This window comes from Chiloscyllium plagiosum, unplaced genomic scaffold, assembly GCF_037043375.1.
Source record: "Chiloscyllium plagiosum isolate Xiang-an unplaced genomic scaffold, Cpla_swu_hap1 HiC_scaffold_23, whole genome shotgun sequence".
In the NCBI taxonomy this organism is placed as follows: Eukaryota; Metazoa; Chordata; class Chondrichthyes; order Orectolobiformes; family Hemiscylliidae; genus Chiloscyllium; species Chiloscyllium plagiosum.
Window position 1 is genome coordinate 56,941,423 of NW_028270161.1, and position 12,926 is coordinate 56,954,348.

The 12,926-nt window shown below is 42.9% G+C and overlaps 1 protein-coding gene across 1 annotated transcript in view; it reads right to left on the reverse strand.

Annotated features, from left to right (window-relative positions):
• The window catches only part of eea1 (early endosome antigen 1), a 99,998-nt gene that overhangs the window by 3,037 nt on the left and 84,035 nt on the right, over window positions 1–12,926 (reverse strand). The window contains exons 26-29 of the mRNA XM_043713344.2: window positions 8,656–8,841; window positions 6,611–6,849; window positions 4,537–4,657; window positions 1,431–1,529 (exon numbers count right to left, since the gene is read on the reverse strand). Of these exons, the coding sequence (XP_043569279.2) occupies window positions 1,431–1,529; window positions 4,537–4,657; window positions 6,611–6,849; window positions 8,656–8,841 (645 nt within the window). The remainder of the gene's footprint in view (window positions 1–1,430; window positions 1,530–4,536; window positions 4,658–6,610; window positions 6,850–8,655; window positions 8,842–12,926) is intronic.

A 12,926-nucleotide genomic window follows, 5' to 3' on the forward strand; every position in this document is an offset into this window, starting at 1 on the left:
GCTATTTTCCGTAGAGAGTGTTGGAGACTGAGGGGTGATCTTATAGAAGTTTATAAAATCATGAGGGGCATGGATAGGGTGAATAGTCAAGGTGTTTTCCCTGGGGTAGGAGAATCTAAAACTAGAGGGGACATAGGTTTAAGGTGGTGGGGGGGGCATTGAAAAGGGATTTAAGGGGCAACCTTTTCACGCAGAGGGTGGTGGGTGTATGGAATGAGCTGCTACAGGAAGTGTGGAGGCTGATACAACTACACCATTTAAAAAGGCATCCAGATGGGTAAATGAATACAAAATGTTCAGAGGAAAATGGGCCAAATGCTAGCAAATGGGATTAGATTAATTTAGGATATCTGTTTGGCATGGAAGAATTGGACATGTTTTCATGCTGTACATCTCTATGACTGAATGACTCCAGATCATGCTAATGGTGGGTATTTCACATTGACCCAAAACAGGCTGAGGCCTCAATTTAACATCTCATAAACATGAGAGCCCCGACAGTGCAGCACTCCCTCCATACTCCACTGGACCATCATGCTAAAGCCCTAAAGCAGAATCTTGCGTCTCCAAGGCAACAATGCTACCCATGAGGGCTCACAGGCAATTAAATTTGAGTCCATTGATCATGGTGATAAAACAGTGGAGAGAAAATGATGAGCTGATGGGATTAGTGGATGACTTTGCAGTTACGTAACCTTCACCACAAAGCCTGACCAAGGCAAGACCCCATAGTCCCCTTGCTCTTCATAGACACAATGCTTCTCAGCATCCTTCCATTTGCATTTTGGAATGTGCCCATTATAAGGGAGGGGCTGAAGTCTCAATGTTATGAAAAGAATTGTTACACTGAGGGAGAGATTATCTTACACACACCTTTTAACTTAACGGGAGAATTCTAATCTGCACCTTGTCAGCGTTGCTACTGAAGCAGCAACAGGAACTGTAGCCATTCCACATCCCAATCTCTGAACAGGGTTCAATGTGATTGCAATAGTGTATTAATCTGTCTCCTTGGTCTTTCAGTATTAATGCACATTTGAAGCAAAGACATTACAACACAATTTCTCAAATGGAATGCTTCATAATGCCTCACAAATGAGGTTCTGATGAATAGCTACATACTGCCAGACTTCAGCCTTCTACCATAATGTTGTAAAATATTAATTCTATCACTTGGGGAGACTTGAGGGAAACTGGGCAACAACAATCTGTTCCAATTCTGATCAGATCCATGGCCAGGCTTGCAGGGACTTTCCGGCATTTGTTGTTTTCTTAATTGCAGATTTTCACCGTCAAAAAAAAAATCGAATTTATTTTATGAAAGCAAAAACATTGGGAACAATGTGCTCTCTTTCTGTGAAGTCCCATTTCCCAGAGCCAAAGGGCTTGTAGCTCAAAGGATTTCAGGGTGTGAACCAGTGAGTACCTACCCTCCGTACAGTGACTGAGAATCCCTTTCCACAGGCCATACAATTCATCACGTCAGTATCCTCAGTCCACTTCCTGTTTATCGCTTGGGTGTGTTTAATCTGGCAAAGCAAAAAGAAAGCCCAGCACTTTCACTTTCTGAACTGGAAAGACTGGTACAGCATAAAGTTTCGTACAAATCGTTCTGCTATAATACACATTTCATTAATGCAAATTCGCTTCAACACGATTGACGAATTGGGAACATTGTTTCTAAAGTGTGTGCTAGTTATAAAGCGGTTCCAGCCTCATTAGTTTCAAAGGTGCTGCTATTATGCAATTTTCTTATGACACAGGGTTGCACGAGAACAGAGCCACTGCATTACTCTAGAACTGACTGTATATTCCACCAGACAGCAAAGCAATCACCTCTCAGTTAATATTTCCCACAGCAATTTAATTGTTTACATTAGTTCAGGCCCCGACCTTAAACAATTGGGAATGGTCACCGGTCGGTGATGCTGCTGTCAACTGGCTGGTCAACAAGTAGTTAGACCAGGCACTGTGCCACAGTCTACAGATGGCACCTGCAAGCAAACTCCCCCTTCTCCCTCACCCAACAGCACCCCAGCTGATTCCTACCATACAAATCTTACTGGTGTTTGACTGAATTAATAGCCAGGAGTTTTGATTAAAGTGGCTGATAGAAATGTTAACAGTGCTCTATCCCTATGAATGTCAAAAGGTTGCAATTTCTCGCCCCATTCTGGGAAATCTAGGCTGACAGTCCAGTAGAGTTGCACGTCCTCAGTACTACACTCCTTTTGCTGGACACAGTAAACACAGAGGCTTCATTTCCCCAGTCAATGGGAAGTAAAAGATTCATGCTATTATTTGAAGTATTTAATTTCCTACAGACTTGGTCAATGCTAATCGCTCAATCACAATCACACAAACGACAGTAATTTTCTACGCTGTGTGAGGTAATTGTGGGTCAGTACACAGCTGTATTTCCCACATTAGTGACTGGCCTTTTTAGTGTGCAGTTTTGGTCTCCTTTTCTGAGGAAGGGTGCTCTTGCTGTCGAGGGAGTGCAGTAAAGGTTAACTAGGCTGACTCTGGGGATGGCAGGAATGGCGGATGAGGAGAGATTGACAAGGATTGTTTTTGGAGTTCAGACAAATTGTGGGGGGGGGGGGGGGGGGTGTGGAATCTCAGACTTTAAAATTCTAACAGGGCTAGACAGGGTAGATACAGGGGAGGATACTCTTGATAGTGGTCACGTCTAGAACCAGGAGTCACAGTCGGAGGTAGACTATTAAGGACATTTCTTCATTAAGGACATTAAGGAGACAGTTCTTCACTCAAAGAGTGGTCAGCCTTGGAATTCATTACCACTGGAAGTGATTAATGCCAAAACAATGAATGTATTCAAGAAGTGGCTAGATATAGCACTTGGGATGAATGGGATCAAAGATTATAGGGAGAAAGCAGGATGAGACTATGGAGTTGGGTGATCAATGGCGAATGGCAGAGCAGGCTTGAGGACCAAAGCTCCTCCAGCTCCTGTGTTTCTATGCTTTAAATGCACTAGAATGGGGCAATGATTGCTTTCTTCTGGAGAATTATTGACATATTCGATTCCAGCTGATTGGAATAGAGTCACAGAACTCAGGTTCAAAGCTTCAATCAAAATGTCAGCTAATTATGGAGACAGTAACATTGAATTAACATTCAGCTCCTCTATTCTTCTTACTAAAGTACTTCGCCTCACATTATCCAACATTATACTCCATCTGCCAAGTTTCTGCCCATTTACTTTTATAGCCTATAACGTGGCTACAGTAGATTTATTTCCCTCATCCAAGTCTTTAATATACATTGTAAATAATTGTGGCCCCAGCATTGATCCCTGTGGCAACCTACTCGTTACAGGTTGTCATTCTGAAAATGCCTCCTTTATTTAATTCTCAGTAGCCAATTTCTCTATCCATGCTGATGGATCTCCAACACCATGGGCTCTTGTCTAATTAAGGAGCCTTAAGCTTGGTACATTATTGAATTTTTTTTTGGAAATCCATATATGCTACACTTACTTGTTCTCCTTTGTCTATCCTGCCTGTTACACCCCCCACCCCCCCATCAAAGAACTGTAATAATTTGTCAGGTATACTTACCCCTTCGAAATGCTTTGCTATTAGATCCTTTGCAGGAGAAGCTACCATTTTCCCTAAGGTAGCTGTCAAGCTAACTGGCCGATTGGAAAAAAAACCGAAACGGGGTCTCCCACTCTTTTTGAACAAGGGCGTTATATTAGCAGTTTTCCAATCCTCTGGAACTTGCCTTGAAAACTCAGGACCAATCCATCCCCAACGTATGTAGCTATTTCCTTCAAAATCATAGGCTGTAATCCACCAGGACTTGGCAGGCTTTAGCCCCATTCATTTCCTTACTCCTTCTCTTCTCATGATCATTAGTTTTACTGTGTCCCATCCCTTTAGCACATTGTTATTTAATATGTTTGGAATGCTACTTATGGTCCTCTATAATTCCTCTGCTACTTCCCAGTTTCCATTATTACTTCCCCAGTCTCGTTCTCCAAGGGGATTATGCTCACTTCAGTCTCTCTCTCGCTTTTTATATTTTAAAAAGCTCTCACTGTCCATTTTTATATTACTTGCTCATTTGCCCTCAGTGTGTATCTGCTCTCTATTATATTTTGGACACCTTTTGTTGGCTTTTAAACCCTTGGAAATCCTATGGTTTACCAATAATCTTTGCCACTTATTTTTAAAACTTCAATTTAATGCTGTTCAGTGAGGACTTCAGACCTTTGGGTTAGCACATATTGTGTTGAATGGATATTGACATCACAATCAGAATTCTGATGAAGAGTGGAGAGTGACTTTGCCCACCAGGGAGACTCTTACTGACGTCAGTGACTCCAGGATCAGCTACAGCACTAGCCTCAGCTTTTAATTCTGGGTCCAAGATAAAGCTGAATTTCATGAGCGGCCACACTGGGTAAAGAGACGACATTGTGCAAGGCCAATGTCACTGGCAAGGAGAATGAGCTCCAATAGACACGTCACTCAATATAGCCCCTATGCTGACCATGTATCTGCTTACCTGCAGAGCTTGGTTCTCTCGTCCTAACTCCTGCATGGCAGCCATTGTATCATCCAGCTTCCGTCTCAGGTCTACCACCTTCCCCTGCAGCTTTTCTGTTTCGCTTTCACTCTTGAGACATCTAACAGACAAGGACAAGAGAGTTTTAAATAAGCACGCTAGGCTCAGGAACACAATGGGTTAACGAGCTCCAACAAAGAGGAGCTTGACAAACTACAGATAATCCAACACAAGAAACACGCTCAGAAATAAAAGGACATATCAATATATTTTAATCACAAGTGAAGATGGTGTGCTGCTAAATACAGAGTTTCTGTTTCTCTGCTGTCTCTGCAAGGAGACATGTTCCCACCTACATATTGGTATTTATGGAGGAAGAAACCTCTGTCTTTACAGCTCAGCTCAGTCAGGTGTAAAGATTCCTCCATCATCCTATGGGGAACTACACTGTTTCTGCCTCAGTAACAGATCAGAGATTAAAAATTAATTGTGTGTGAAGAACCATTTCATGTCACATGCCAGTGCTCCTGAGATAGATGGTCTGAGGCTCTGGGTTAGATTTCAACAAGGTCTGTTCAAGCTTCAGTCCAGGCTGTGTGTTAATCAATTAGACTCAGCCTGGAGGGAGGGACAGCGAGGCGAGTGTGGCACAGAGTAACAGAACAGCGAATGACCAAGACAGAGAGAGAGTAACGAAGACCGAGAGAAAGGGAGAGAATGGGACAGAGAAGGGCTAATTGAGCGAAAGGCAGCATGTGAAACAGAGACAGACTGAAAGACAGCGAGCACAAGAATGGAAGATTGACAGCGAGCGTGAAACAGAGATCAAAGAAAGAGAGATAGAGAGTGTGCATGAGACAGGGTGATGCCTGGCAGAGGGAGACACATACAAAGCCACCATGAAAATCTCAAAAAGCCCAGACTCTCACTTGTCCACAACTGGGTTAATTAGTTTAGCTTTTAATCTCCACGTGCAGTTCAGGCAAATGGCTGGGAGAAAGACAACTCTGCAAAATGGAAGGGTGGTGCCATCTTCCTAAAATAATAGGAACTGACTGTTTGGGGCAAAGTTGCTTTTATACAGCAACTTTGAGGGCAGTACAGCTTTCAAAAGAGGGAGGTAGTCCAATCTGACCAGGCCTTATTTTCTCAAAGAGAACACAGTCAGTTATGATGAACACCACTGTGTACTTGAAGGTCCACACTTAGTGCTACTAAGTCAGAATTCCAGATCAAAAGACGGGAATGTTGGTTAGAGTAGAAAACAAAGGAATTGATTTGAGGAACTCCATCAGAAAGAAAAAGAATCTGATAGTCTAGGGTTCAAAGTTGGCAGCTCTCCAGTTTCCATCAATTGCTTTGACTTAGAAAATACAAGCAAATCGATTAAAACTGCTGGCAAAGCCTCTCGAGAAGGCAGCCGGTGGAATTACTTGGCACCCCAAAAATTACAAAGCAATGTTCTGGTGGGATCAACACTGGTACCACGTTAATGTCCTATACCATATGGGGAGAGGGGTCCATGTGTAGTCCCTGAACTTGCTGGCGTTGAAAGGTTGTGGATACACTCAAGATCAGAATTGTAACCAGAGCATGGCAGCTATTGATAGTAATCAATCAGTGAGCCATCACAAATCCGAGGAATGAGATGGCACCTTGTAAAGTACTCTGGTCAGGTCATAGATTGAAGACCATCTCCAGTTCTGCTGCAGTTTAATATCTCAGATAAAAGACGGTCCCTTTAATAGTGCAGGCCTCACTTGGAGTTCTGCTGGAATGTCAGCCTGGATTACATGATCACATCTAAGCAATGGATCATAAAACCATAACACTCTGTCCCAGTGAGACACAACTGATAGCACATCACAATCAGGAGCAGTGCTCTTTGTGCTCAGAACAGCAGGGTCTTATTTCAGGAGACGGACACTAAACTGACAGGAGGATTCAATGTTTCTCCTGTAAATTCCTGAGTGGACTAGGTCAACATTCATAGACTGGAAACACTGGGGGAAACCACAGCTCAAATTCGAGCCAAATGAAAGAGAGGTAGCAGTGAGTAACCAGAGACACACACCTTTCCAAGAGAGCCCGCCTCTCCTCCTGGTTATGCTGCACAGTGGCTTCCAACACTGCAATCTCTCCACGGAGGTCATCGGTCTGCTTCTCCAGCTCACTCACCCGTCGCTGACTGCCTTGCCATTCTTTCTTCAGCGTGGCCATGTTTTCATTCAATGCGGTAATCTGCATGTTGAGCTTGATCACGGCCTCTTCGTGCTGCTTACTTTGCCCTTCCTTATCCTTCAGCTCACCCTGCTGCATGAAAAAAACAGAAACTTCACCACATACAAGATACAAAACGCTGCCACATTCAACCCCCTTCCTCTATCTCGTCAGTACATGCCACTGATGTAGTCCTTGTCCCTAAGTCCAAGTTCAGTCTATCATAAAATTAACCTTTCATGTTATTTACATTCCAGTGTAAACAGGCTAATCCCAACACAAAGAAATAAGTTGTATTTATGCATGCCTTTCACAACCTCAGTCCTTTCTGTCGAAAGGTCGTCGATCTGAAATGTTAACTGTTTCCACAGAGTTAAAAATCTCACAACACCAGGTTATAGTCCAACAGGTTTAATTGGAAGCACACTAGCTTTCGGAGCGACGCTCCTTCATCAGGTGATTGTCTGATGAAGGATTGTCTGATGACAATCACCTGATGAAGGAGCGTCGCTCCGAAAGCTAATGAGCTTCCAATTAAACCTGTTGGACTATAACCTGGTGTTGTGTGATTTTTTAAACTTTGTATACCCCAGTCCAACACCGGCATCTCCAAATCATGTTTCCACAGAGGCAGCCTGAATATTTTCAACATTTCCTGTATTTATTATCAAGAAGCCTCCGTATATTTTTAGTTAGCCTTGGAGCTCTCATTTTGTGGCCTTTCTTTTACCCCATGGGAACGTATACAGTCTAGACATATACTAACCCTTCTACAATAGCCTCCCATTATTAATTTGCTGCTTTACCTGCTAATCTTTCACTCCAATCTACCTGGGACAGACGTCCCCCTTAACCGAAATTGGTCTTCTGCCAATTTAGCACCTTAACCTTTGATTGTGCCCTGTCTTTAACTCTCTACGATTGATCAGTTTCTGAATGCTTGCCCAAAGACACACACTGTACTGGCTCTCATTCTTCAGAGCTACAGGCAGCACCGTTTCCTGATCATGGTATTTCCAGCCTAACAGGGAAAGAAAGTTTCCAGGGTCTCACCTCAAGGATTCCTCCTGTTCTTTGCACTTAATACTGTTGCTATTCTAGTATATACCAAAGGTCCTCATGGTCAGTGCTCTATTGATTCTGCATCTGTCCACTACAGACCTTGCCATTGTATATGTGGGGTCCATTAGCTAAGTTGACTACGCAGCAAGTGTGGGACTCAGAATGATGCAAACAGCACAGGTTCAAATCCTGTTCTAGCTGAGCGTAGAAGGGAGTGGCAAAATACCACTGACAAAAAATGGCCTGGGTGTTGGATTAGAGTGAAGCAGCAGCCAACTGAGAGCCAAGAACCCGCCTTTGGGGGGGGAACATGAATGAATGAAATGAACTGTATACGGACATACAGCAATGGATACAGATCCTCTGTTTAATCGCTGTATTTGAATAGTGATCAATTCCTGTCACCCTCCTCCTCTCCTTTCTTCTTAGCATTCTCATTCCCAACATTTCTGGCTTCAAAAATTTTTAAGTTCCCAAATGATATTTTATTGGACCCAGGGTCTCTCTCACTGCCAACATATCCTGTAACCCTATGTCTGCAGTTCACCAACCATACTCACCATGTCTTTGCAGACATTCTCTAAATCTGAGACAGTTGATTTATTGACAGATCCTGCTCATACCTGAATAATTCCAACCTCTCATATGGTTTGTCTTTCCCAGTCTTCTGTGTACCTTGCACTGCTTCTCTAATACTAAACTCTAATACCCTCCCATACTAAACTAGTGTGAACACATGCATTTGGAAATAAAAAGGCAAATCTTGCATCAGTACACTAGAGAATCATTCAATAACATTAAGGTGCCAACACTTCAGGGTGTTATTCAGCTACAAACCAGTTTGGCCTCCAACGCGGCGCAGGTTTTCTTCATCTCTGCCTGTGCCTCACTGAGTTTGGTCTTGGTGAGCTGGTGCTCACTCTTCTCCTGCTCCCCCTTTGATTTAATGCTGTCCACGTTAGCCTGAAGCTCCAGTTTCTTCTGAATCAGCAACTGCTTGGCCTCTTTCAGCCCCGTCAACTCCTGCCGGCCAAAGGAAAATCATCAGTTTTCCCCAAAGGTTGAACCCTTCAGCCTCATTCAATAACTAAAAAAGGGGCTAGAAATCTGAACCCAAACACAGAGAATGCTGGACGGAACTCCAGCAGGTCTGTCAGTATCTATGGAGAGGAAACAGAGTTAATATTGAATCCAGACTGGAAATGGTGACTGTGTTTCATACTCCACAGATGTTTCCAGATCTGCTGAGGATCTCTAGCAATCTCCATTTGTTTCATTTAACTACTTGCAATAGAGAGATAAATGTTCCAAGGTCTAGTCGATGTAGTACGGTGATCTCAGAAGGTGGTGGTGGGGATTCGGGATATTTCAGCATGGAGGCTCATTCATCCATTTTTACTGAAAGATGGTTAGCTCAGTTAGCCACTTGAGAGAACAATTCCTACGTGTCTAACATTGAAAGCTGCCTTTGAACTCAGGTTTGAAATTGTGTGTCGGGGGGGGGGGGGGCGGGGAAAGAGGAGGATTCAAATGCGTAAAAGGATGTGAGAAAGAAACGGTGGTGGCAGTGGTTGTGGGCAGAGTATGAGACGGTGTGAAAGAGAAAGTCAGGATGGAACATCTTTGCATTTTTCATTGCTGAGCACAGTACATTAGGCAGTTACATGGAGATACTGATGGATTATTTTGGCAAAATTGTAGTAAATGGACTTCAATGAGTGCAAATGTGACAGTGTTTGCCTTAGCTGCAGAAAGGATAAGTCTAAATTTCTAAACGTTGGGAAACTAGGAACTGTAGAAAAGCAAAAATGCAGGAGACCAAATACAAAATCATTGAAAACCAACTGACAAAAATTGACACAAACATACCACATTTGTAAATCAAAACTGACCTTCATTTACAACAATCTGGATTAGAAACAGGAATTAGAAATAAATGCAAACAGATGTTATGCTAAGGTAGCCAGATCCCATCTGCGTTCCGACAAGGGCAGAGAACCACAGGAATAATGTGTTGGTCTGAGAAGTTAAAAATCACAATACTAGGTTATAGTCCAACAGCTATAAATTCAGTGTCTTACAATCTTATACTCCACAACCACCTGATGAAGGAGCAGTGCTCCGAAAGCTACTACTTCCAAATAAACTTGTTGGCCTATAACCTGGTGTTGTGCGATTAGTAACTCTGGACAGGGGTGTACAACACTGGCATCTCCAAATCATAACTTGGTCTGGGAAGTGACACACTGCAGGTTCATTAGGGTTGGTAGGACATTGAGGACCAGTTGCAATTGGCATGTATTCATGCAAGTACAGAAGCAAGAGGGTGATCTGTTGAAGATACTTAAAGCATTAAAGAGATAGGATTGAGAAAGTGTTTCAACTTCTCCTGAAGCAGAAAAGAGAGGGTGACATTTCATATCACTTGCTGTAAAATAGGATCCTATCATATTGTATCTACATCGCAAAATTGTCAGACTGAAGATTGATTTTAACACAGATTCAGAATGAACACAGGAAGCATTAACAGAATAAAGTGCCCGTACTGTCGATGTTCTGTCTTGTAATCAAGTTCCAAGACACTCGAGCAACCCATGGGTTTCAGAAGTCCATGATATCTGCAGAATTGTTTTTAAATGAGCTAATATTCATTTCTATCACTTTGAAGGTGAATCTGAGACCAGATACGAGAAGCAAATTCCTATTTAATATTGTTAGACTGAAGATAGAGATATAAATAGTTGTCCAATAAAGAAAGATGATTTGATAATTGTGGGGGATCCTAGTGAACATTTAAAGTTGCAGTTTGCCACTGGACACACTATACCTGATTATGCAGTAAAATAATTGTGTAATAGAGATTTGCAAATCATAACTTGGTCTGGGAAGTGACACACTGCAGGTTCATTAGGGTTGGTAGGACATGGAGGACCAGGGCATTTTAGGAATTTGAAACCAAACATACAATTAAATGACTGTCAAATTTCCCAAATGTCTAGGCTCTGTCCTAACATGCCAGAATCCATGAAGTGGGTTTTGAGAAGATTTGTAGCTCAGGTTGAGGTTCTGGATGTAGGTTTGCTCACTGAGCTGGAAGGTTCATTTCCAGATGTTTCGTCACCCTACTAGGTAACATCTTCAGTGGGCCTCCAGGCGAAGCACTGATGATAAATCTGCTTTCGATTTATATGTTTGGATTTCTTTGGGTTGGTGATGTCATTTCCTGTGGTGCTGTCATTTCTTGTTTTTCTCAGGAGGTGGTAGATGGGATCCACTGACGATGTTACCTAGTATGGTGACGAAACATCTGGAAATGAATCTTCCAGCTCAGTGAGCAAACCTACATCCATAATTCATGAAATTTGACAGGTTATTTGGAAACACACCATTTAAAAATATCAATTGTTTAAATCTAATGTTGATGATGATTTTAGTACCTGATATGGGGAATACCCCAGAACCATCACCAAATTATCCCAATGTTTTGAGTCAACATTTCCTAGTTGCGTGCTTTTTTAAAATTCCTTTATGGGATATGGGTGCTACTGCTGAGGCAGCATTTTTCTATCTCAATGTGGTGGGGAGCTGCCTTAGAATAATAGAATCCCTATAGTGTAGAAACAGACCGCTTGGCCCAGCAAGTCCACACTGACCTTCTGAAGAGTAATCCACCCAGACCCATTCCCGTACCCTATATTTACCCCTGACTAACGTACCTAGGCTACACATCCCTGAACACCAAGGGCAATTTAGCACGACCATTTCACCTAACTTGCACATCTTCGGACTGTGGAAGGAAACCGGAGCATCCGGAGGAAACCCACACAGACACAGGGACAATGTGCAAACTCCACACAGACAGTTGCCTGAAGCTGGCATCGAACTGGATCCCTGGCGCTGTGAGGCAGCAATGCTAACCAATGAGTCACCATGCCTTCTTGAATCACTGCAGTCCAAATGATGTAGGGATACCCACAATGCCATTTGGCAAGAAGTTCCAGGATTTTGACCTGGTGATGCCAAAAACACATCAATATATTTTCAAATCAGGATAGCGAGTGGCTAAAGGAGAGCATGCAGGGACTGGTGTTCCCAAGTACCTGCTGCCCTTGCCCTTCTAGATGATATTGGTGGTGGGTTTGGAAGGTGCTGTCTGGAGGAGCTTTGGTGAATTTCTACAGTCCATATTGTAGATAGTACACACTGTTGCTACTGAGGATCAGTGGTGGAGGGAATGAATATTTGTTGTTGTAGTGCCAACCAAGGAGGCTGCTTTCTCCGAGATGGCATCAAGCTTCTCGAGTGGTGTTGTAGCTGTACTCATCCAGGCAAGTAAGGAGAACCTCGTGGATGGTGGACAGGCTCTGGGGAAACAGGAGGCGAATTACTTGCTGCAGAATTTCTAACCTCTGGGCCGATCTGTAGGGACAGTATTTATAATGGCTAGTCCAGTTCAGGTTGTGGTCAACGGTAAGGGATTCTGTGATGGTGATGGTAATGCCACTGAATTTCAAGGAGCATTAGCAAGATTCTCTTTTGGAGAATCTACCATTGCCTGGTATTTGTGTGGTACAAATATTACTTGCCACTTGTCAGCCCAAGCCTAGATATTGTCCAGATCTGATGCATTTGAATATGGATTGCTTCTGTAACTGAGGAGTCACAAAAGGTGCTGAACATTGTGCAGTCATCAGTGAATATCCCCACTTCTGACCTTATGGAGGAGGGAAGGTCATTGATGAAGCAGTTGAAAATGGTTGGGCCTAGAACATCACCTTGAGGAATACCTGCAGAGATGCCCTGGAGCTGAAATGACTGACCTTCAACAACCACAACCATCTTCCCACGTGCCAAGTATGACTCCAATTATTAGTGCTGTCATCTAGAATCCCACTGACTCTAGTTTTCCCAGGTTTCCTTGATGCTGAACTCTTAGCAAATATGGATAGTCACTCACCTCTGGAATTCCTGAAAAAAGCTATTTTGTTAATGCTTTTCATCTTGCACTCATCAGGACATTTTGCAAGAATACCAATTCAAAGAGAAAACCAATGTTTATATTGCATGAAAGGGGAGTGATGATTGGTTGACGGATTGTTAGAGGAATT